This window comes from Apis florea, unplaced genomic scaffold, assembly GCF_048593485.1.
Source record: "Apis florea isolate Af1SG1 unplaced genomic scaffold, ASM4859348v1 contig_2835_pilon, whole genome shotgun sequence".
Classification (NCBI taxonomy): Eukaryota; Metazoa; Arthropoda; class Insecta; order Hymenoptera; family Apidae; genus Apis; species Apis florea.
In genome coordinates, this window is record NW_028256652.1 from 974,174 (window position 1) to 1,000,429 (window position 26,256).

Sequence of the window (26,256 nt, forward strand, 5' to 3'; positions counted from 1 at the left end):
TAAAACTAGAATTTCTCAAGAAAAAATTCGAACATTCAGTCGCACATATAACCTCCAATTACCTCCAATTTTCCAAGAAAACAAATACAAAGATAGAACTACTTTTAAAAAAGAGAAAACATCTTCTGCACGTCATCAATTTCCCGGTTCAAAGAAACGTGTTTCACGGTAAGCTCGCTTCCACATTTAACAATTTACCATCCGGGGCTGACCAATGATAATCAGTTCCACTTAATCGCGAATTTCGACTGGATTCGGTAAATCGATCGATTCTCTGGTAAAACACCGATCTCGTTTCAACGTTCGAATTTCCGTAGCCGGATCACGACACCGATTGAAAGTTCGCTGTCCTGGAATCGATCGTTCGGTTCGTCGCTCTATCTAATTCAACACAGAGAGAGGGTTTCGCTGTTGTCATTGAAAATTTCGTTTAACCCGATTTTCATCTTATTAAGTCACGAGCTTCGTGATAATTCGTTCGATCGTTATGAATATGCTAAAAAATATAGAAGAAATATAGAAAAAGAGTGATTTCTTGTTCAAAAGTAAGTTGAAATGATAATTTTCTATACGAAGACTTTGTTTTTGGAGAAAATTGATTATAAAGTTTCACGAAATAAATGTGCACTTTTGAAATTTGTAGTATAAGTAATAAAAATAAATTAAGTTTTGATTATTGTTTGTAAATATTACTTCTGGAAAAAATTCAATGCTAAATAAAATATAAAATTTTAGAAAAATTTAAAAACATTGGAATATCTGAAATGTAAGATACTATGGAAATAAATAAAAAATTTAAATTAATCATTTACAAATTTCTTTATACATTTTTATGTTTGCTTGATCTTTATGCAAATATATTTGAAAAAAGATTTATTGCTTATTGCTTATCTTGTTATGTTATTTCTAATTCCTATTCATGTTACAGAATAAAAAATAAATAAATTTGCAAGAATCATTCTCTTTCGTTTTATTTTCGATATATTCTGTGAATTTCTATTCCGATCATATTCTTCCAGAATAGACAGAACACAACTTCTAATATTTTCTGGATCACGTACGATTCGAGTATTTTGTTTCGAGACTCAATAGATTTCGTTTCATTCTTGTTAATTGAATAGGATCGAGCACGAACGATGATTCATCGAAAGCTCCTTTTTTCGATCAACTCCTGAGAAAAGTTCTAATGTTATATCTTTGAAAGTTATATTTGCGACGAATGTTTATCGTGCGAAAGAAAATAAGATTACATTTCGTTAAATGTGAAAGAATATGTGGAACTATTGGTTGTATGAATGATTATATATTGAAATATAGCAGAAAAGAGTTATTATATTGAATTTGATCGAAAAATATTATGTATGTATATGTAAACTGAACTAATTAATTATTTATTTATATATTTTTTTTATATATTTTTAATTTAAGCACTTAAGAATAATGTCTATTTAGAAAATCAATCATTATTCAATTTGATTTCTTTGATGTATATGTATGATAAATATAAAATTTTTTATAATAAAATGTTTATAGTGATTTTTTAAAGAATCAAAAGTTCTTAATTTCTTTTTTTTTTTTATATTCGAGAAAAGGAAGAATTCGTATAAATTTATCTGTATATCGTATAAATGTATGTATTATTTCATCATCTTCTTAAACTTTATACGTAAATTTTCAAATTTCTCAATGGAATATTCGAAGGAAGAAAAAAATTGTACGAACACTATTAGAATAATAGAAGAGATTTCTCTCAGAAAATGTAACATTTCTGACAATGAAATTTCATTTCATCAAATAATAATATTGGGAAAAGCAATTTCGGAAACGGTAATTATGAAACTTCTAAAATTTATGGAAGATGAAATTTAGTTTCATATTAATTCGAAGGACATAGAATGACATTTTGGTAAATATTTACAAACAGCTAACGTGAACTCGATATTTCATTTGGTTTACATAACAATAATCTACATAAATCCTCTTAATATCTGTTATTATTAATTAAAAATTACAAGAATTATCATTTACTATTATCCATAAAAAATGTTTTAATAACTCTTTTCTTATTAAAATTAAATTTAATTCGAAATACCTTTGATCATTATTATAATTAACTTCCGCTATATGAGCATAGAGATAACAATAAATATAAAATATTCGATATGATGGAGATTAAATTTTCGTTTATGTGCACAAAATGCATATAATTATATTGCTAAACAACTCATTAATTCTATAAATAACAATCTAACTTCATGGAAATAATGGTAGCTATTATTTTATCAAATATATTAAACACAAACACAAGAAACATAATGAAAATAATATACAAAATTAACATCTCGATAACATGCTCGACAATTCATTATTAAGTTTGAAAATTACGACATAAATTCAATAATAATTATCTGATAATCTGATAATATCATTTTAAACATATGATCTATGGCCAAATTGTCAATTTGGTATTTCTTTGAGGAATAATAACATGATAAAACGTAAATACCGAGCAGTATAGTTTCTAATTATTTTATAAACGAGGCAAAATGAATTAAAAAAAAAAATTAATCTCGCTTACTAATTACATCTATTCTCTTTTATAACAATCTAAATTTCGATCAACAAATCTATTCCTATATATATTCCTATAAGAACAGAATAAGAAAAAAAAAAAATTAATAAATAAAAAGATTTGTTTTCTATATAAAATAATTCAATAATACTCCCATATTTATACAAAACTCTTTTTCGTACAACAGCATTTTGGTGTGAAAATAGGTTTCCTTTGAAGCTTTATACCTCTTTCAAACAGCAACACTATTATCGCAGACTCCAAGTAGTAAATTCTTAGTAGTTCCGACCACATGCAACCGCGTTTATCGTGAGAAACGTTCTTCCCTTCTTTTCACAGGGAAGAAAAAAGATATTTCTGATTGTGAAAGGACGAGTTTGAGTTTCCCTCCGGTTTATGAGATCTCGTTTGTTGCAAAAAGGATTTCAGTTTTTAACGAATTAAGATACTGGTCGATATTGGTTTAATTCAATTAACTTCTATGAACCAGCCACGGTAGATAACCGGCTTTATCCTATATTCCAATCCCTTTCTCCTCGTTTAACGCTTTAATTTATAAGCGTTGTTTGAAATTGAAATTTATATTCGATTATGGATTGTTGAGAAGTTTGGTTAATAATTATTTTACGGTTGTTTCGATTTATATTTATTTTTGTAATTCAAGCGTTTAGAGTTAACAGAAGCATAGACGATAAATAAATTGTTTATCAATTATCAAAGAACATAATTTAATACTTATTGAAATAGAACAATTTGGAATATTTTGTCTATACTCGTTGATTTAAAAATTCAAAGATAAATTTGACTTTATACAAAGTAAGTAACAAAATAATACATTAGCATATTTGCAAATAATTTTTCTACCCAATTAATTTTTGTTGTTAATAACAAATTTTGAAAAAGAAAAATTTCGAACATGTATTAAAAATTAATTTAATTCACGAATACCACGAACAAAATATCCCGTTTCCATAAATTCAAGCGGAAGAGAACTATGCAAAAAGATTCGCTTAAAATGTTTTTTTTTTCGTGATTTCAAGCGATGAGATTCACGAGAGAATAATTTGTTTCTCAACTTAATTTATTTTCCATTTAAAGCGTAGAAGTAGAAGTGAAGATAACTTATCTTGTCAAGTTAAAATAAAAAAAAAAAAAAAAAAAGAAAAAAGAAAAAAAGGGAAATTAAGATTTCACTCGGTCGCAGAGTAATTTCACGGTAAATGCTGGCTGACTTGGTAGAAAAGGTGAAGGTCCAATTAATAACATCGCATCTGCATGAAACGCAATTAAAATCGTCATAATAGACCGAGCAAGACGGATTTACATGATTTATAGTGAAATTTAGCATGGCTGATTCATCGGCCTATCGTATAAGCCATTCGTATCAGAATCCTATCCGTATCGATGAAACACCGAATGCTTCCGTTTATTAGTGTGTACAGATTGGGATATGCTTGTACATTCCTTCGTTCAAATGTAACCTTATCCTTAATTTCGAATTCGAGACATGAATACATCGATATCATCGATCGAGTGACGACGTGAAATTTTCTTGGTTTATTTGACTTGAAATTTTATTTACTCGTGGATCTTTTTACGCAATTTTTCGTAATTGTGTACTCTTTAGATTTCATGCTATATCATTTACAACACTTTGGATGTAATTATCTCTCAAATTTTTTATTCTAAAAAAATTCTTCGAATAAAACTCAGATTGTTTCGAAGGAGATAATATAATTTAATGCATCTCTTCTCTATATTTTATCTCTTTCTAATTTAATTAAAAATATATATCATATCCGATGTCATAACAATTGATTACATAATAATCATAATAATCAGAAATCTGATTACTGAAATATCACTCGATGTTATCATCTTGCTCTGACTATCCGCTCCATATATACTTTCTCACGATACATAACAAATTCCTGGAATCCAAATTATCCCCACCAATTTATCTCACGAAACAGATCGAGACGAGAATTAAAACTGCGACTTATGGAATTATAACTTAAAATGCAAATCTCGACGAAACAAAACATCGAAAAGTTTGAGAAAAGTTTCCAACTACTGTGAAACTCGTGCTCGAGCTGATTTGCAAAAGCAATCCATTCCTCGAAAAGCCCATTCACGGAGTTCGTTTCGATCGGGGGTCAGTTGGAAGAAAAGAAGTCGCGTCTCGATTCCACTCGAGATTGAAACGATCGGCCCGTGGGAAGAGAATTGGACGATGACGCGGGTGAAGTCGGCCACTCTTCGCGGCAATTTTCGTCAAAGGGTCGATCGAAGATCCGGCGAAGAGGTGAGAACCCCTCTCCGTTCGATGCACTATCCGTGATGAGGATACGTCACGATCACGGAAATGCACTCGACGTGGCCACTCGGTTCCGGAGTCACGTATACCACGCCGACTATTAATTCACCGAGGCCTCTTAAACGTAGCGGGGCGAGGAACGGGGACAGGAAACACGCGGAGTGCGAGGATAGAGATAAAAGCGGAGAATCGTAGGCGTGTAAGCAGATAAGGCTTCGTGAGAGCGTTTTAATCATTTTGCTGGATGATTTTAGGGTAGTGCGTTTGATTGAGCGAAATTCGTGGATTAATTGGGATACTGTAATCGGGGATGATGGCATTTAGTTGTATCGATCCTGTGCATCGATATGTCATTGATAATTAGTTAGTAAATTTTAGCAAATTTTTTCTATATTTTTCCCATTGTTCGAGATAAGATTGTTTATTAGAGAATTTTTTTGAAACATAGATTTTTCTTGGATAGAAATTAAAATCTGAAAGAGATATTTGCAGTGTAAGTAAAATTTAATAGATATATTAACAGATATCACGTGGAATTCGTTCTGAAAAATATTAACAATGAATAGTATTATAACTATTAAAAAAGAAAAATAAACTTTTATCTTGAAGATATAGATGTAATTTTCCATTATATGTATTTATAAATTTAATACTTTTTATAAAAATACCAGGATATTTTTATTTTTCGATCGATATCGATATAAAGATCTCTAGAATCGTTTCTCTTTCCAAACATTACTCTCACAATAAAGAATCTTATCTTCGAAGTCGTAAACCAGTCTGCAAGCCATTTCAAGGTAGCAATCGTCTTTGTTATCACGATAAATGATATCTCTGAACATCCCCCTAATATCACAACGTTCTTCAAGCCAAACATTTCTTTAATCTTTGAAAATGAAGCTGTTATTTCTAACTCACTTTCAATAATAATTATCCAATTTTTTCCCTCCAATTTCCTTTCAACTTTATAAAAATATAAATAAAAAATAAACAGAACAGAATACTGAAATTTTGATTTCACCTTAGAAAAAATACAATTACTTTAAACGAAGGAAAAAGAAGCAAGAGTAAAAATTGATTTTTCAAATAGAAAAAGAATTTTTGAATGCAAATTGAGTTCTCTTAACCGTATCTGATGTCATTTCGTGAAATGAGCAAGAGAGAGAGAGAGAGAGACGATAGTTATTTTTCGATAGGACGAAACGAACAAAGGGTAGGGCGCGAATTACACGCGAGATAGATCCGGTTAAGTTCGAACTTATGAATGGAGGAGAAAAAGTCAGGATCAAAAGCAGAGATGAAAATTGAGTTTCGTGAACGGAGATGCTCGCGTATAATTCGAGAGGAAAGGTGCAACACGATGGACGAGCAAAAAACAGGAAAACGAGAGGGATGAATCCTGGATAAAGTCGAATGGGAAAAATGTTCGAGGATAAAAGAAATTGGAGAAGGGAATGATAGTTGAGATACGGTGAAAGAGTGGAGGATCAACGACGTTGTTAGAATTTATCGATGGATGAATCAAAGATGAGAGGGTTGGGGTTGCATAGTTGGTCCAAATATATGCGATCAATTTACAATTTGCAGGAACGTGGCGTGTAATGTTTGTTTTGTCGCATTATGAATTAGGATAATTTGCATTAAACTCGCGTGAAATTGATGGAACGACGAAATCTGGACCATAGTAATTCACGCTATTGGAAGAATGGATTTTGGTATACGCTAACAAGTCCATGTAAATTATAGATGAATATATTTTGGATTTAATGTATTGTTATTTAGAAGTTAAGAGTTGTTTTATACTTGACTTTGGAAATTGGATTTGTATTTGCAAGTGATTTTCATGTGAAAAGTTAATGATGCGGATAGAGTGATCATGTAGAAGAAATTGCCAAAACTGAGACTGTGCCAAAAATTGTAGTGTTATTGTATTATACAAGATAATTTGGAATTGTATTATGTTGTTAATATAATGTAGAATTACGTGTTTCATAACGAAGTCAATGAAGTAAGGGACGATACATCATTTGCAGCTAATAAAAGTATCCCTGACGAGGATTAATTCTTTTAATAACAGAATTTTAAATAGGCAATGAACAGTTTTCTACGAATAATTTCGATATAAACTGTATATCGTATAACGTTCTTCTAAAGTCAGGAATTTTCTTCCTTAAATCTTTATAAATAATATCTGTTATTAATAGAACCTTCATATATAAACGTTCGAATGGCCATAATTTCTAACAACCACCCAAGTCAATCAAACATTTTCTATATGTGCAAAAAAAAAAAAAAAAAATAAACAAAATCAAATTATAAAAACTATTCTAAGACCATTACTATAAATTTATCAAAACTTTTCAAACTTCCATAAAAAAATCTCACTTTTCCAAATAAAAAGGACACACTCAATCTCTCAAACATAGTTATACCATTTCCATGACATTTCAATAAAACTTCCATCCATCCCATAATCCTCACCAAAATCCCAAACCTAACTTCTGACCATTTTAAACGATTTTAACCCATAGTGCGAACACGTATACTACCTTACAAACATACACACACACACACACACACACACACACACTCATACGCAGTCGCCACAGCCAAAATGTCAAAGAGCGATTCTGCATGTCGCATTGTTTGATGGACTTTCATTGCCGTTCGTGGTCCACCGGGTGGGATTGAACTTTACCCTTTCCCACTTTTGGCAACTATTCCGTCGTTTCGTCGACACAACAAGTTCACCTCCCCCTCCCCCCTAGGGGAACCGTGATAAAGTGGCTGTCGTTACGCGATGCGCTTCGCAGAAATTTTTACCGCGGTCACACCGTGGCCCGGTTCCTAGGGAGAAAGTGTGCCATTGGACGATCTCTGGGAATTTAGCACCGTCAAAGTTTGCACTGGAAATGTTTCGTTCAATCCCTTCCTCGTGTTTTCCCTATGGTTAACCGCGCGTCACACCGTGTTGAACAAACGCTTTTCGTATCCTGTATTCGCATACCGGTCACGTTATTGCGTTATTCGTTATTTTTATTTGTTGAAAATTCGCGTTGCATATATTCTTTCTTTCTTTCTTTCTTCTCTTTTTTTTTGTGCATGAAACGATCGAAAATTGCTCTCTTCCCAGATGAAAAGGATTTCTTTCTTTTCGTTTTGTAAATATTTAAAAATTGTTCGTTTGTTTGCGCGTAGTAAAATAGCTTTTTTTTTTCTTTCTTGTTTTATAGAGATTTAATATTCGTTATTTATTTAGGTCATTAATGATAAATAATGGGAGTATGGGAGATTTTCAGATGTGACGATTTCTATGATAGGAAGAAAGGGAGATGAGGCACATTTTTCGTTCGAAAATAGTAATTAAATTATAACTTCAATTAAATAAAGTAATTTAACAGTTTAATCCTGTTTGATCGATAAAAAGGATCATTTATTAATTAACTTTCTTGAATTTTTACTTTTTAGAAAAAATTCTTTTCTCTCTTTCTTTCTTTATATATTTTATATATATATTTATTCATGTTTCTCTCATATTTGCATTCGACACCTTAATATGGTATTTCACGTAATCACGCTTTTAAAGTTTCAAATCGAATGGCTAGTGTATCTTCACGTTTCTTTAATCGTATTTACGAGTCATTTCGCGTGAAAGCTTTTATTAAAAGCTCGCGAGGATATTGCAATTTCTTTAATCGCATTCAAAAGAGATTCTCACGTCATCATTCAAAAGCAAACAACGAGATAGGATTTCCAAACAATCTGCAATTTCTAAGAAACGTTTCCTTCTTTTAAATTTCAAAAATATATTTCAGACTTACCAGACTTTTTCCAATCGTTGCCCCCGTTTTCAACCTCGTTCAATAGATGGTGGTCTAGATATCAGCTTCTTAGAATTCAACGTGCCCAACCTTGTTTTGACCCTCTGATCTGAAACAAAAATTTAACGTTTGATTAGTTTCTTATCTGGAAATGTTTCTCTGGGAAATGTTTGATATTATTACTTTTCAGTATTGTATCGTTGATGGAACTCGCTATGCGTTTAATAACAGAGATAATATGATCGTGGCTTGACTCTGATCGCGAGTGATATAGATCGGGGACAGTTACTAGAGAATAATTAATGATCAAAGACATTGAGGTAAAGTGCAAGGAACATCATGAATAAACAGGAGCCAAAGGGGCCGCCACCTCCGCCACTTCCGCCACCATACCCGCATCAAAAGCTCTTCAAGAAGTGCAAGAGTGCGACTTTTCAACTGGATGGTGCAACGTATACCATAGGTAAATTTTGCGAACAATTCTCCAATTAGTTAATTAATTTCTTTTTGATTTTTTATTGACGTAGAATTTATAAAAATATTAATGAATTTTTATAACATCTTTGCTTGAATTTTAATAACATTGTCATTTTGAAACGTAATACATTTTTTTTCATAAATATAACTTTACGATAGAGTTTGAGAAGATTTTATGAATGCTCGATTCTTTGCTTTTTGTTACGAAAAAATAACACGAATATTAGAAAATACAAATATGCAAAGAAAAAAAGATAAAATTATATATTTATTTCTATAACAAATGTATCACTTTTCATAACGAAAAAATAATTCTCATCTATTTCTGTTTTTCATTCATCATACGTTATACACGCATAATCGTACGTTAACTAAAGTTTATAAAAGATTAATTACAGGGAAGAAAAATAAACAAAAATTCCCCAAACAAAAAGCTCTTATGAAGTTTGTGCGAGCATTGCTCTGAATTGACAAGTATATTTGCCAAAATGAGACGAAGATAATAGCTAGGCAAATATAGAGCAGCGGAACGCTAATGGATTGTTATTGGTCGATTGCGTGGTATCCTGGATAGAGTCGCATTAGATTGCTACTATAGTGAAGAGCTCCTTAAGGACTACTTGTTTCACCAATACCATTGAACCCAATTATCTCTATAAACATGACGTTTAATCGAAATTTTCCATAATATATTATTCTTTTCCGATTCTTTATCGAGACTTTTGCTTTCTTAACGCGTTTCCCTTAATATTAGAAATATTATTCGAAGAATTTCAATTTCGCAACTCGAAACTCTTTGAACGCACGTGTGCCACACTTGGATCTGTACGTGTATTTTGACGTATATTTTACTTGTTTAGATGGAAAATTATAGCATTTATGGATATTTTTGAAGCTTATTGAACATAGGATTTGGTTAACAATGAAATTCTATTGATTTTTTGAAAAAAATTAATTAGTCGTTTTAATAGAAATTTCTATTTATTAATCTAAAATATTAATTATTCCATCTGCGTAGAATTTTTTATTTTTCTTAATTCAAAAATAGAATTTCTGAATTTTTATTTTGGCAAGAAATTGAAAAACTTCGAATAATGTTACAGTATATCGAATTTAATAAAAATATAAAAGATTATATTATAAACGTATTAAGAGAACGTATTGAAGTTTTTGTTCCTGTAAATGGTAGATATCAAATTGGTGAAATGAAGCGTGAAATGAGGAAATTGAAGTGTAATTGGACAAAAATTTAACCATTTAATTGTCGAAGCTTAAAAAGCTATGCATTCAAAGCTAAAAACTTAATCCACCATTTGTTTTTCGTGTCAATATTAATTAGAAATTTTCTTGTTGTTTTACGAATTTTTTTTCAGAGATAAAAATTGTTTATAAATTCCTTCATATTTTTATTATAAAAAGAAAATCTAGAAAAAGAATCTCTATAATAATTAATATATTTAATATTACGAATTGAAGAAAAGTTCGAAACGTTTTAAACGTGTTTCGTAAATTAATTTCTCCTAATTTGGGAATATGTATAGAATTTCCGCATTGCGTATTTGCTCCATATGGCAGTTGGCGCAGAATGCATGCAAAATTCAGAAAACCTCCCAAAAAATTCTCATTGAAGCTTTCACGCTCTACTTACGATTTCACTAAAAGTAATCTCGAAGAATTTTAAACAATTGATTAATTATAGATTGCCTATCTGTATTGTTTGATTTTAATATTATATTTAAAAATTAGAATTCGAAATTGAAAACAAACTTTGAAATTGTCAATTTTTGAACGAAAAATATAATTGTTTTAATTTCTATAAAGATTTTTTCAATCCTTTAATATCATTGTAAATATATATAACCTTGAAATTATTTTTGCTAAGAATTAAAAAAGTAAAAAAATTACATCTATCAAAACGTATTCACAAAAAAAGAAATTTTAACGAAAAGAAATTTGAAGGATTAAATATTTTAAAAAGTTTTAAAAACTTGTATGGATTGACAAATGCGTAATAAGACGATGTAAATGCATCCATTTATTAATGTATGCAATATCGAGGAGATTGGCACGATCACGTGTTTACCCGCATTCAACAGAAACTGCGTATCGAATACCTATAAGACTTCTCTCTCAAGGAAATCGTTTCGATTCAATGCACGTGCATCTGCACATCAGCGAACACTATGCGAAATTCACTATATTCATTGATCCGTGAACAAAGCCAGCCAACTTGTTCGACTCGTTCTTATCGAGTGTTCGGTCTCTCGGCGGGATAGAAGCAAAAAAGAAGGTTAGAAAGAAATATATGAAACGTCGGTATCCTCGAGGATGTTCACGAAGATTGATGAAATTTAAGGTCTCGAGGAATGTTGCGTTTGCACAACGAGATTTCGATATATACAATCGTTTACAAAAGTCTTCGTACATTTTATGCAATTTTAATCGCGAGTTGTGTTATCACGAACACAATAACAAATCTTTTATGTGAAACATCGTGAATATTTATAATACAAAACACGTGTAACGTAGAACAATTTTTTTTTTATTATATCACTTTTGAAAGAATGAGATCTTTAAATTTTAGTGTTTTTCTTTTAAATATATGCTACGAGATAGAATAAAGCTTTAAGTATACAAATACATATATTATTTTTATTATTAATATAGATATTTCTAGATGAAATTATATTAGTAATAATATATATGCAATCATCAAACTATATGTATAAACTACTATGCTCTAAATACACAAACTTTTATTAAAATAAAAATTTTATTGATTAATTGATTAGAATTTTTTTGAAAAATAACGCATAAAGACTTTCGTAAAACAATGTACACATTAATAGAATAATATGTATTTATAGATTTTACGATATAAAATCTCTAACATAAAAGCAGAAAAAAATGCAAAAAGATTTCATCCTTATCTTTAAAACAGATACCATTCGTTCCTTCCATATTTTTACGATTATCTTAATCCAATTTTGAACAAAGCCAATTCCTACTTCTTAAATCGTCCAAAAGAAACTAAATCGCACGCAAAACCAGATGTAATCGCTTTAATTACGAATAACTGCATCGTGTGAAAACCAGTCGAGCAATAGGGACGGAAATTACGCATACTAACGAAGGAATTCAACTGAATTTAGCAAGAATTCGAAAGTATTTAACGCGCTCTTTCGCTCGTAACACGATCGTTATCTCGATCTCTCAGGCGAATATCTTTCTTTGTTCTTGTCCCTCGATACAAACAGAAGCGGAACAATCGCAATTACGCAGCGCAATAAGCGTGAGACAAAAGACGAAACGGTCTTTTGCAACCGAGGGATCTACTTGGACGAGATTTCGAAGAGAAACATTGCTGTGATAACAGGAACAGAGCAACGGCTTTCAAGCCCAAGATTTTTTTTCATTCTTCTTGGAGAAAAGAAAAAAAAAAAAATGATTTCGAAGCAAAGTTAGCTCATACCATCTCCCTTTGGGACTCATTAGGACTCATCGTTCTTTTGCTAATGAGTTCGTATTCGAATAAAATAAAAGCTACGAATGCGTTGGCAAATGATGATTATTTAAAATGCTGAAAAATTGCAAGAAATGTTATTTTAAAGGAATATAGAAGAGTTTATAATTTTTATCGAGGATGGATTTTCTTGATGAATGATATATTATTATTATTTATCGAATTATATTTGGAAAATATATTTAATGAATTGAGAATCGTATGCTGGAATCATTTTTCATGATTTTTGATTTTATATTATTATGTACAATATTTTTTTTTATAAGTACTTATAGTTACAAAATATTTATTATAATATTATATACTATTCTATTTTTTTTGTTTTTTTGCTTAACGATTGTAATTTAGTTTCAATGTATGAAATATTAAAAATTATATTTTATATATCATATGTATCATTACTATTTATTTATTTCATATACGAAAGTTTAAAGATCGATTCGAATTTTAAATTTTGACCCGAATCCTTGAAAGAATTTCGCAGTGAAAAATTTTTACCATCGTTTTACATTTCTTTTTCCTGTTTCAACTATTATATAAGTTAAAGTTATTTCAATCTCGATTTTAATACAAATTTTTTCGTTTTAATCTTTAATTTCAATCCAAATATACGAATGAAATTGAGAAATTATATAAAATTAATAAATTTAATAAAATTCAGTTTAAAATGAAAAATTATGCGAAAAATGAAACTTATATATTTATCATTTGATTTTAAATTTTATATTTTATTTAAATTTCCTATTTATTAATTCTAAATTTTACGACGAATTAACTGAAGCGAGAAAAGAAATTCCATTTTTAGAAAAAAGCGTGCATTAAACTACCACGAATCAATTTTACCCAAGTGTAAAGCACGCACGTGACTTTAATTACGATTTTTTTCCTAAGAAGAAACGTACTATTGATAGAAGTGGCTGGCAACCCCTCGAGGTTAAGCAGGTTTTCATCTTTTCCGCGGGTTTTCATGACTGAAATTCGCGATGCATGAAACGTGACCGTGCTTTCGTCGCGTAATTAACACTCGTGTTACCAGGATACGCGTTTTTACATACGACAAGTTCGAAATTTTATTTTCCAATGATCGAGCAAGAACAAAATTTATCGAGAACTTTCCAATTTCTTGTTTCTATATATCAGATTCATAATATAGTTAGTTATAAATATTAATTTCGACGTTTAAGTCTGTTATTTAAAAAATTATAAAAAATCTATTTAATACGCAAAATCCACGAAACGTTTATTTAATTGATTAATTTTCCAATTTACTCTTTTCTATACGCTATAACATTTATAACATTTATCATTAAAACATAATATTTAAATTAAATTATAATTAAAAAATAATTGCACTGAAAAATTGAATAATATTATTCCACTTATACTACGATATTGATTATTTAATTTTTAATATGATACATGTGTTATTTGCTGATTTTTGTATCTTTTTCATGGAATATCCATATTTGAGAATAAATATTTTTGCTGAAATGGCTCGTGCGATCAATTATATTTTTAGATTAGCACTTTTCCACCATTATACAACGAGTTGTTTCTACAAGGGTTGTAGATTATCTACAACTACGTTAGATGCTCCTCTCAAATGGAGCTTATACAATGAGTGGTTCCTAAATACGTCTGAGATACACAAAGCATTATTCTAGAATACAACTCTCGTTATCTATTGCTTTCTGCACGCAAATCCAGCCTAGTCACGTCACCTTTAGAATGGGCTTAAATATTGATTTCCAATTCCTCTTGCAAGTACTGCGCTATTCTTAACGTTTATAAATATATCGTGCTACACTTCAGCCACACTATGATATCAATTTTTACCAATGAATATGAAAACATTTCTTACAACCTTTACGAGCAAAGACGGATTTCTTTCATGATGCTTTCATCTGAGAGTTTTACAAATACATTTCAAATACGTTTTTATTTTTATCGAGTTTATTTCAATCAGTGATATAGAATTAAATAACTTTATATTCGTTGAAATAATATATATAATATAATATTTTTAGTTTTTTCCCTCAAGGTTTTATTATTTTGAATAATGAATATCTGAGAATGTTTATATGATAATTTTCATCCCATGAATACAGCATAAATTATTAAACTCATCGTGATAATATCAGGTATATGACAAAATTTCGTTTAAAGTACCTTGTACGTAAATTATAAAACATTTCGAATTAAATGAAATATTAAGGTATGATAAACCTACTATGAAATTCACACTTCCATAACAAGGGATCTAGCTTCACCAAGTTTAAATTCAGTGAAGGTTAATAAGTACTAAGAATCCAGAGAAGATTAAATAATAGATGGGCAATCTATCTATTAGGGTTTATTAAGTCTTTAATAATGGGGTAGATTAGTAGATATTACACGCCAAAATAAATTAATCGTGGAAATAATGAATAAAAATTTTTGTAACCGAAGAAAATTTAAAATTAAGTTTAAAATTTTATTTTAAAAAGGCGGCATTATTAATAAATCTTGTTTAAATTTTTAAAAGCAATTCCAATTGATTTGAATATTGGATTAAATCAATTAATTAAGAATAAGTAAGTTGTGACAAAATTAGACATCGTATTTAATTATTTTCATTATATACTTGAAATATTTTATCATACATTTATTTTAAAAACGTGTCCATGATGCTTTAACAAGAAATTTTTTTGTACCGTCTTTTTATAAATTGTAATTTATATTGAAGATAATTGTGTATGATTAAAAATTTAGAAAAAAAAAAAAATGAGAAAAATACAAGTTTAATAACGAATACAAAAAGACATTGAATATTCATATTTCATGTTCGTATAGACTGTTTATATAACATTTAATTTGCATAATAATGGATAATAATCATTCATGAGTCGAATAAAATCTATATGTTATATGACAGAGATAATATGAGCAATTCAAATACGGCGTTATCAATGAACATCTAAACACCTGTTACAAAATGTAAATTATTATTTCTGCAACAATGTGGTTTCATAAATATGGATATAAAAATATTTTTTCAAATCAACAGTCAATAACTATGTTGTCTTATTGTCTATTCTTTGTCTTTAACATAAAATTTTTTCTTAAGTTTGAAGATGTTAATTAAAAAAGAGATGCATAATTAAAAAATTGAAAAAACACAGCTCTTCACGATCTTAGAGCATAAATTTATTTTTCAAGTTTCAGTCATTATTTTAATAATCAATGATCTCCAAATATTACTGGAACGTTATTATTTGTTATTAAAGCAGCATTGATGTTGCGGTCATTAGTTGGTTATCTAATTTTGGATTCTGAACCACAAACAATATGTGCTATTCCCAAGTTATCTCCAATTCAATTATTTATTTATTAATCATGATACAATTCATGATATAACTTAATATGATAATCAGGATCAATAATTCTTTACATAGAATATTTTTGAACATAATTTTAAATTTTGAATTCAATTTTATTCTATCCAAATATCACTATCACTAAATAATTTTAGATTTAGAATTAATGCTACAGTTATGGTAGAATGTATCAAAGAATATCTCAAAGATCCAGAAACACAATGATATTATATTAAAGTTTAAATTATGAAGGAAATATTATCATACTGGTTATCTACAGTAGATTTACTGCCCCCAAAGGTCTACTTTGCTCAAAGGTTACATGTTTCATCCGACTGCAATCAAGTTTTGATGTCTTTGAGGGACTTCATGACCTCGACAGTCCTGAGGATTGGCTTTTTGCTCTTGTGTATCCTTTTGTTCACGAAGATCTTTCTGAATTAGTTAATGTTCTTCAATTTTCAATTACGAGATCTATATTTGGTAGTATATTTGTTACTATGGCTGTCTTTGTGAAGTACCATTCATGAGTAGATTGCGGATATTTATGTATTTATGCAAAATTTAAAAAAACAAATATTTCTGCATAATACATAGAATACATAAAAATATTATTCATTAAATAGATAAACTAGTCAAATCAAATTAATAGAAATTGAGATCATTCCTAAAAATTTATTAATTTTAATGTTAACAAGAATATATGATTAATAATTATCTTCTTTAAAAAAATCATTCTTCAGTTTGATTTATTTTGTGGCTCAAATACGTAAAATGTTCTGTTGTTACGACTTAATAAGCGAAATAAATTTCTATTTCCAATTTCTATGCTCTATTAATATATATTGAGCTAAGATTGGCTTGAACTAAAATCAAGCGACAGTTATGTATAATTCAAACGAAATTGCTCGGGAAATTAATCTTCATAACAGATATTCCAAAGTTATCAAAATTGATAAAAATGTATCTCTTCGTAAATACAAATTTATACATAAATTTAAAACATAAACATCAATTTATGACTTTTTATTTTAACGTTTGAATATATAATTGTTTGCAAAAATTTTATCACGTTTCAGATTATTAAAAAAATAAAAAATCATTAAAATTTATTTTTTTTTATTCTTAAATTTCAAAACTTGATATTTATTTATAAAGATGATAATAATCTTCTTTAATAATAATTATGTTATTTATATATGTATTTGAAAAATGAAGAAAATATTTATAATAACAGAATTAGAATTTGACAAGAGATATGGTTATATAGAATGTTGATATATGTAATATAAATCTTTTTAATATTATATTGGAACCATATCACATCCGCATTTTCAGTCTCGTTATTTTCCTGTTTGAAATTTAAATCTCTCGCTTGCTAAGATTTTCTTCTCTGAAGAGAAACTTTCTATTCTGAGAAATACTATATTTCTCAAGAAGCAATGCTTGGCATGCACTATCTACGAGTATTGATTCGTATCAATATAATACGATAAAGTCAATGCATTCAGACAATCAATAGATATATTATGTGTTCACAATTTTCATTCCTTTGATATTTTTTTTTTTTAATTCAACTTTATTCTTGAATAAGCATAAAGCCTTTCTGATAAACATCTTTTTCAATAATTCTTTCAATGTAAATATGAGCCATTCAAAAGTCAAATTGATCAACACTATTTTTTAAATAATTCTTAATTTTAGATCATTGAATTATTTTCAATTTATTTTACCATTTATTTTTACCATAATTTCAAGTAATTTTCCAAAACACAAATATATGACTCAATTTTTTTCTTTATCTTTTTCTATTTTCCTTTAATTATTTCCTTTAATTATGCTTAAATTCAAAATATTTTTCTTTCAACTGGAATATGTTCTTTATGCAAGATCATTAACACGAACTACATACTCAGATAAATGTTAGATAGGAAAAAACGTGGATGAAATGGCTATTGAAGCAAACGGTATTGTCGTGGTACTATACTCATTCAGTGGAGAGAGAAAAAAAAAAAAAAAAAAAAAAGATAAAAATGAAGAAAAGTAAAATTCCACTATTTTTAAAACAGCCTGGACTAGATTTACTGGATTTCTCAGCTTTACGATTCGTCGTGAATTTTTCTTCGTCACACATATATATCCTTACCATTATTCAAATCGATAATGGCAATTGGGATGTGCGATCTTTCAACTCTTCAACCGTGATGAAACTCACTCGATCATCGTCGATACACGAATCGTTGAATTTTGATAAATTGTTATTCCAACTGATGTTTGCAGTTGTCATATCTGATGTATCGAGAAGCAGGAATTATAAATATATTGCTTAAAATTGAATAGAAATTTGATCGTGTCACACGTTTTCAATTTTATTTTAGATTTAAAACTAGTTCACGAACTTGTGTTCTCTTGTGAAATAGAACAGAGAAGGCATCAAGTTGCCAACATCGTTAAATGAACATGATTTTATCCCCGAAATCATTTGAGTTATCTTCTATTGCAGATTGTTAAGTAAAAATAGGCTTTCAATTAATTTTTATCAATTACTATATACAAATTATAAATTAATTTAGCATATTTTATGCATATCTTGTTTTCATATGTATGTGTTTATATTTGTAAATTAAATCTTCTTGCGATGAAAATGTAGTAATTTTAATTAATTCAACATGATAAGTTTTCTCTGTATATCGGCTAATTTTAAATTAAATTTAAATTTATCAATAATGAAATTACTTTATTATCCGTACAACCACAATTTTATTATTAAATTCATTCATATCTATTTCGCTTAACAGAATTTCTGAAATTAATTTCTGCTTCAAAATGAATCTGCATGGTTGAATTACACAGAAATCGTGTCAATTGTTGTTCAATTTTGTTGATTTTTTCATCTTATATATATATATATATAAAATTTTGATAAAAATTACCATATATTTATTATAATTATCCAACAAAAATTCAATCAAACTATCTTTCATTCAACAAGAACAATTTTGAATTCAATCCTTAATTAATAATATAAATCGAAAACTATTGATTGAAATTATTAAGGAAACGTTTTTTTGTATTGTGAAATAGTTAAGAAATAATTTCCTAATAAAAAAATTTATAAAATTCGATTTTTCGAAGAATTTGCTCTTCTCGGTATTATTCTTCCCACAAATCGATCTGATCGCGTGAACTATTCTCAGAATAATCACTTTATTGCTACATTTTAATGTATTGACGTAACACTGAATCTTAATGGATATTTATTCAACATGTTAGTCAAGAGTTACTATTTACGGTACGGAAATTGCAACAAAGTATTATGAAAATGGCTTGGCTGAGAATCAAAAGAAAATAAAGATTCACTGACAAGATGAATGATACGTATAACAATTGACGTCATTCTATCGGGATGTTAATGAATACAATTTTATATAAAGAAATTTCAATTAATTCAACTATTGTAAATATTATATTATATTATCTATGTTCTAAATATTTTCTTATAGAATTTTTTGGAATTTCTTATTTCTTTCTATTTTTCTAATATCGTTAATTATTCATACACGAATAATGAATATTAATTAAATTTTTTTTGAAGTCTGTCTATTTCTTATATTTATCTATATCATCTTTTTCCTACTATTTCAACTCGTTTATGCTTCATTATTATTCATATTTCTTTCTTTGACGACCTCGAAATTGATTTTTCACAGCAATAAATATATCTCTGATGTTAAAGTCAAATAAAGTTTTGAGAGAAAATTCAATTTAAAATTAAAAAACGATTAACTTTTAGCACAGCTGTGCTTTTAACGATCAATTTCATATAATTTTCTTTGTATCGATATTTTAATGCATTAATTCGAAATCAAACTTTGATATAATTTTTTATCAATATCAATGAATATCTTTTTTAGGAAAAAATTGAATGAAATTGTAAAATTGGAATTATTTTACAGAAAATTTAATCTCGATAGAATCGTTTTTTAATAATAAATTTTACATAATTTACGAAAAAGAAATTTACGATTATATGAATTTTTCGATTTTAAAATGAAATATGTTATATTAAAATATATTAAAATAAAAGTCAATTTTTTTTGATAGAAAATTAAATTAAATTGCAATTTTGTTTAAAATTATTTCAATAATTTCCTACTTTACTGAATCTAATAATATCTAATAATATCTAATAATTATTTTTATTCGTTGCACAAGAATTCTTAATATACATAATAATTCTTAATAGTTTTGCAAAGATTTTAATTATTCACGATAAGGCCAATACGAGTTTCATGCTTCAATATTGCGTACATATATGCAACATGTAAGCAAAGTCGTTGTTTACGGGCTATTGTTTTGCGCATCGTTAAATGTAAATGGCTGGAGAAACACAGATTTATAGATATGAATCTGATCCCGCGACTTGAATAATAATTTCAACGACAAATACGTTTATTACTATTCTTCTTATTAAAAATTTCCATCGAAATCATCTAATATCGAGATTCTACGAAATAGTTTTATCTTTATTCATTTTTTAACAAATTCTAAAATAATAATTTTAATAAGAAAATAAAATATATTTGTTATTTGTCAAATAGAAATATTATCGATAAAATTTACAAACATTTGTTAAATCGTCGTTTAATTTTACCAGAATTTCGGCGTTAATTTCAACGATTCGACAACTTGTGTGACTAGAAGTATTTCCAGAAACTTAATTGTCTCTGTAATTGATTTAAAAGCGTTTGCTAGCTAGAAAGCCGAAACAATTTTAACGACCATAACTTCTCTGTTGCTATAATTTCAGAATTGCAAGAAATTTCGAGATGTTGTACATTGAAAAAGACACATAATTTAGAATTAAGATAACGACGTTTAAATTTGATGAATTATTTTAATTTGAATAAACATGTTGGTTATATACCGACATATATTTTCTTTATAAATTTGATATATTATTTATTCGAAAAAAAAATAAATAAAATTATTTAAAATATTTTATTTTATAAAAAACATATGCATATGTAGGATTCTACGTATAAAAAGAAATTTTTTAATTTTTTGGAATTAAAATACTATAATAAAAAAAATTGTTTACTTATTATTTACATATCTTCTTTTTGAAAAGTTTCATTTTTATCCTTTATATTTTTCAAATTTTGCATTATAGATATATTCTTCGAATATTACAAACTAGTGGATTATTGTGGAAAATCGTGATTGATATCTATTATTACAAAAATAGAGTAATTTAAATCTTGAATTTGATCTACGATTCGTTTTTTTTCTCTCTTTCACAAAGAGGCAATTTGCGAAATAATAGTGGAAAATATACAAGTTCAAGTCTCGTTCAAGATCTGTGTTCTGAGGCTTTTAACCAAAGTTCAATCGTTCTGAAGTATCGAAGTTAAATGTAGATTTTATGCATACTAGTCACGAAATCTTTGCCAATTTCCTTATATAGAAGATTGCTAAAATTATGCAGAATATTTCTATATCTTTACGCTTCTGCTTATAATTAGTTATACCACGACGATACAAAAATAATTTTTAAACTCTTTTTTTTTTATATAATTAATAATAATATTAATAAAATTTTTATATAATAATTAATTGAATATTAATACACATATGTAATATAAACTTGATAAATAAATGGAAATATTAAAATATATATGTTTTAAACTTTCAGGAATTATATCTAATATTTTTTATAATTTGTTAATATTTTAAAAAACAAGATTTTTATTGTACGTTTTCTAAAAATAAAAATCTTAAAAATAAGACACTTAGGAGGATAGCTAAAGACGTTAGAAAAGCTGAAGGATCTTAAATGAAAACGTTCAACGAGGAACATCTTACGGTCAAATCAAAATGTACTTGTGCCTCTGAGGGGTAGTTTTTCCTTCTTGTTTTCCTATCGACTACTTTCAAGCTTAAGTAGCAACTTCGCTGTTAGTAATCCTATTTTTGCTGCTACAATGGCTTCAAGTATTTTTTTATCCTTGTTTTTTTCACTTACTATATTTATTAAGTTTCTATCAGAGATTTGTTCATAAGTAAAATATGTGTCAATATTTATAATTTCAATGTTTTACTATTATATTATATTACCTTATATTATTTCATTATACTCAACAATTTCGAATTTTCTATTTTCTTTAATTTTAATAAAATTAAATAATAAAATTAATCTTATTTCAATTTCCAATTCTTTTAATAAAAATAATATTCTTTTAATAAAGTAATTATTATATTTATTTATTATATTTATATTTATTTTTGACTCGATATTTAATTCTACTGTATTTTAGTCTCAAATATTTAATAATTTTATTATAATATCACTAATTCTCCAGATTAAATTTTGTATATCATTGTATTCCCAATAAATAAAAGATAATTAAAAATTCAATTTATGATAACATTCATTATCACACATATTATTCATAAATATATAATTCAGATTTACGTTCGAATTTCATGAATGAAGTGAATAATGCAACGATGAAGTGAACAATGCAAACGGAAACTGATATCGTTGGATTATCATGAAGCTCGATTTCTACAAAGAAAATTGTTCATGTTTCTTCGTGTACATCGCTATTGAAGTTATTACTTATATTTCTCTGCAATGTGCACAGTCTTATCATTTTTCTGCAAACTGTTTTCATCCTTATTATCTGCATTGATTTTGTTAATATAACATAAAACAATTTTACTTTGCGTTTATTATTGAATAAAATAATAATTAAAAAAAATTATACAGTACAAGTAATATATCTATGTAGAATATTTAAATTATTATTACATTAATAATTTATTTCTTCCTCTATTTCTATTTTAATTTTGTATCGTCATTTTTGAATTCTTTTGAACGATAAATAAATCTAAAAATAGCATATTATGTAAAAGAGATAGTATCGTTTTCATTCATGTTCTTATACATATTATAAATTTTTTTCTTTTCAACTACTTTTCTCCTTATCAGTAGGTAATTTAAAATTATAACCTACATTACGTACAACCGTACAACCGTTCATTCTTAAATTTTTATGTATATTTTTCTTATCGTACTTAATGCCTTATACAATTTATCATCATAAAAGCTTATTACCCTTTCGTTTTATTATCCTTTTAAAATATCTTATATTTGAAGATTGACTTATCGAAAATGTAATTTAAATGTTTTAAATAAATTTAAATATCAAATATCTGTGAAGTGTGATAGGCACCCGATAAAAAAAAAATATTGGAAATTGATAGGTTTGAAACGTGACATGAATACAATGAAAAAGTATTGGAAATTGAAGTTTTAATATAAATTTCGAATAACCGAATTAATACTTTTACTTTTAATTACAATTTCAATTTCGTACTCAATTTCTCCAGGATTATAATAATCTCTTTTTTTTTTTTTTTGAATTTTTTATGGAGGAGAGGAGAGAATAATAAAGACATTGAAAAACTCGAAGAAAGAGGATAAAAATAACAAAAAACAAAAGTGAAATGATCCATGACTGATTCGATTAACCAGGATTAACCAGAAGCAACGTCTTGAAAGAAAGATTAAAAATAGGAAGGAAGAAATTGCAAAGATTATAAAAGTAATCATTTGAGCGACTAAAATTCTTCTTACTAAATTTATCCAAGGTTGTATAAAATTATAAAAGAAATCAAAGAACAAAGGGAAATATTGCGAGAAATCTTTACTATAAAAATTAAAATTGTTGTTATCAACACAATTATAATATCTTAGATCAATATCCAAATTTCTATTCTATATTCAACTTCTAATTTTGATAATTTTCTAATAAAATCGACGTACGCAAAATACGATATAGAACGAAGATGATGTCAATTCTACCTTATTCCTTATATACAAAATATAAAATGATTTCAAAAATATATATACATATTTATATATTTCCTTCTCAACAAACATTTTCACATTCAACCACAAGATCCAAGATCCCAATAGTTTCCTTACCTGTCTCACGTCGAATCAGACCAATCTCTAATGAGACATTATTCTATTCGAAACATAGTATGATGGATCGAGATAATGGCCCATTATCGGAATCTGATGCGACTTACGTACAATCCGTGGCATCTTGGAAGGTCTTGACATCTACTTAGTAGGCATTTCACAGATGCTTTGTCCGGTAAACTCTGATGAAGGCTCGAGCGCCGCAAATTGACGTTGTTACATACAGGTAACAACTATTGACCGAAACAGCGGGGTCGTATCTAATTATCAGAGTGTTCGAAACAGGATGCATTCGCAAGGCTCTTAGGCTAATTAGCGTAATGTAATATATACTGAAGTTAAAGCCGTGCAGGGAGCCGCCAACATTTCGCGGAGTAGGCTTCCTCTTAGTCCGTTATATCTGACACGCGGATACGCTTTTGTTACAAGCGAGCCATTCATGGGGCGTTCGTTCCTCCAAACGAGTTCAATTCTGTAGAGGAAGAAAATGGAAGGAGGGAAGAAGTGCGAATTGGAACAGTGGAGAAAATCGATGGAACAGAATTTGAAGGAATTCTTTTTGTTTTCTATTCGATATGTTGCATAGCTCGTGGAATATTGTGAGAATCTGATCTAACCTAATCCAAAATAATGAAATTGGTAAAATTGTTATTGGAAATTGGAGAATTAATCTTAGTGGATTGATATTTTGATAGTAGAAATCTGTAGATAAATAATAAACATTTTTTCTTTTATTTTTAGTAGTTTCAATATTATCTACGTAAAGAGTTAAGAAATATGAGCTAATAATAACAGTGTAATGGAAAAGAAAAATCGCAAGAAATTCTCTCATAAATAATGTATTCGAGTATAAACGTGCTCGAATAATTTCAAGTGAATTGCCGATTTTTCTTTTGTTTTCAAGAAATAACACAAGAAGAGAAGTGTGCCAGCATGTGCAAACACCCCATTTTTAACTTTCAACCGGAACGAGCGAGCCGTAACAGAAGGCATAGAAAAATAGTTGATATGTTCAAAAGTTCGTAAAGAAACGAGAAACGTTGAAAGCAAGAAGCGAGGTGGAATTTTCGTGTACGTGAAGGACACTTGTCACAGAGAGAAAGGGGTGAAAACGGTTGCCTTTAGGCTCACGTTGTCAAAGATATGATGGACAAGGGCCTTTTGCTAGCCAAACCTTCCTTTCTCCTAACTCCGTCACAATTCAATCGATAATACGTTTCTCCATCGGTTAATGGTTGGACAGTGTTGCATTCAGCCGAGATTCAACTGCTAAAAGCAGATTTCTCTGTTCTCTCATGGAAATTGAAGATCTTACTCTGATAAATTCATTAACATGTTGGTACAATACATTATGCTGTTTGTGAATTTTCCTCTTCATATTTGAATAATGATTGTTTAAGTAATTGGAAATGTTATTGTTACTCGATAAATCTTTGTTGATTGATTTTTTTTTCAATATTAATAATTAAGAAAATGAAACTTAAGATAAAAATTTGTTCGTAGAATTATCTTCTTCTCTTTTAAAATTTGTTGTACGAGATTATTAATTGCAAGTGTAAAATGAATAATATTTTCATTTTGTGGTGAAGAAAATTGTAATTTTCACGAGCTTCACGCGAGCATGAAAATATTGTTTAGGGAGGAGGAAACTATTTCGCTATAATCATACGTATACGAAGTATGACGCTTGATAGTGGCGTTAATCACGAACGCGATGATTATTCGAAATGAGAAAAGTTGGATTGCCAAGTTGGAATTTGTTTTTAGCGAGCCCGAATATATCTTACGTTTGAGTTTTATCATTTAATAATAGCGTGGCAAAAATCTCGATAATCCGACATAACATTAAAAGTTATATAATTGGATTAATTTGTATAATTTTCTTGAAAAAAAAAATATACATTCTCCTATTATCTTCTCGATATTTATATCAAAGAATCAAAGAAACAAAAATTTTAAGAAAAGTATTATATATACATGAAATGTGTAATATTTAATATGTGATTTGTATCGTCTATTCCTCTTTTCAATGATTTTTCTCATATGATATCGATTTAAAGTAAAACTTAAATATCAATTGATTTACGGATGAAGTTTAAAGAAGATAGATCGGTTTAGATCAGACTTCTATTTTCTCTTTAAGAAATACGAGAGTGATAGAATTAATTTACAAACACGTATTTCGTTTATAAGTCAC

The 26,256-nt window shown here is 28.1% G+C and overlaps 1 protein-coding gene across 10 annotated transcripts in view; it reads left to right on the top strand.

Annotated features, from left to right (window-relative positions):
- The window catches only part of LOC100869740 (dual specificity calcium/calmodulin-dependent 3',5'-cyclic nucleotide phosphodiesterase 1), a 192,521-nt gene that overhangs the window by 57,078 nt on the left and 109,187 nt on the right, over positions 1 to 26,256 (top strand). For 7 of the 10 annotated variants that reach the window (XM_086907266.1, XM_086907267.1, XM_086907269.1 and 4 more), the window contains one exon: positions 8,901 to 9,173. The exons of the other annotated variants lie outside the window; for them this stretch is intronic. In XM_086907266.1, coding sequence (XP_086763392.1) covers positions 9,050 to 9,173 — 124 coding nt within the window. In that variant the 5' untranslated portion in view covers positions 8,901 to 9,049. The remainder of the gene's footprint in view (positions 1 to 8,900; positions 9,174 to 26,256) is intronic. 10 annotated transcript variants of the gene reach the window in all.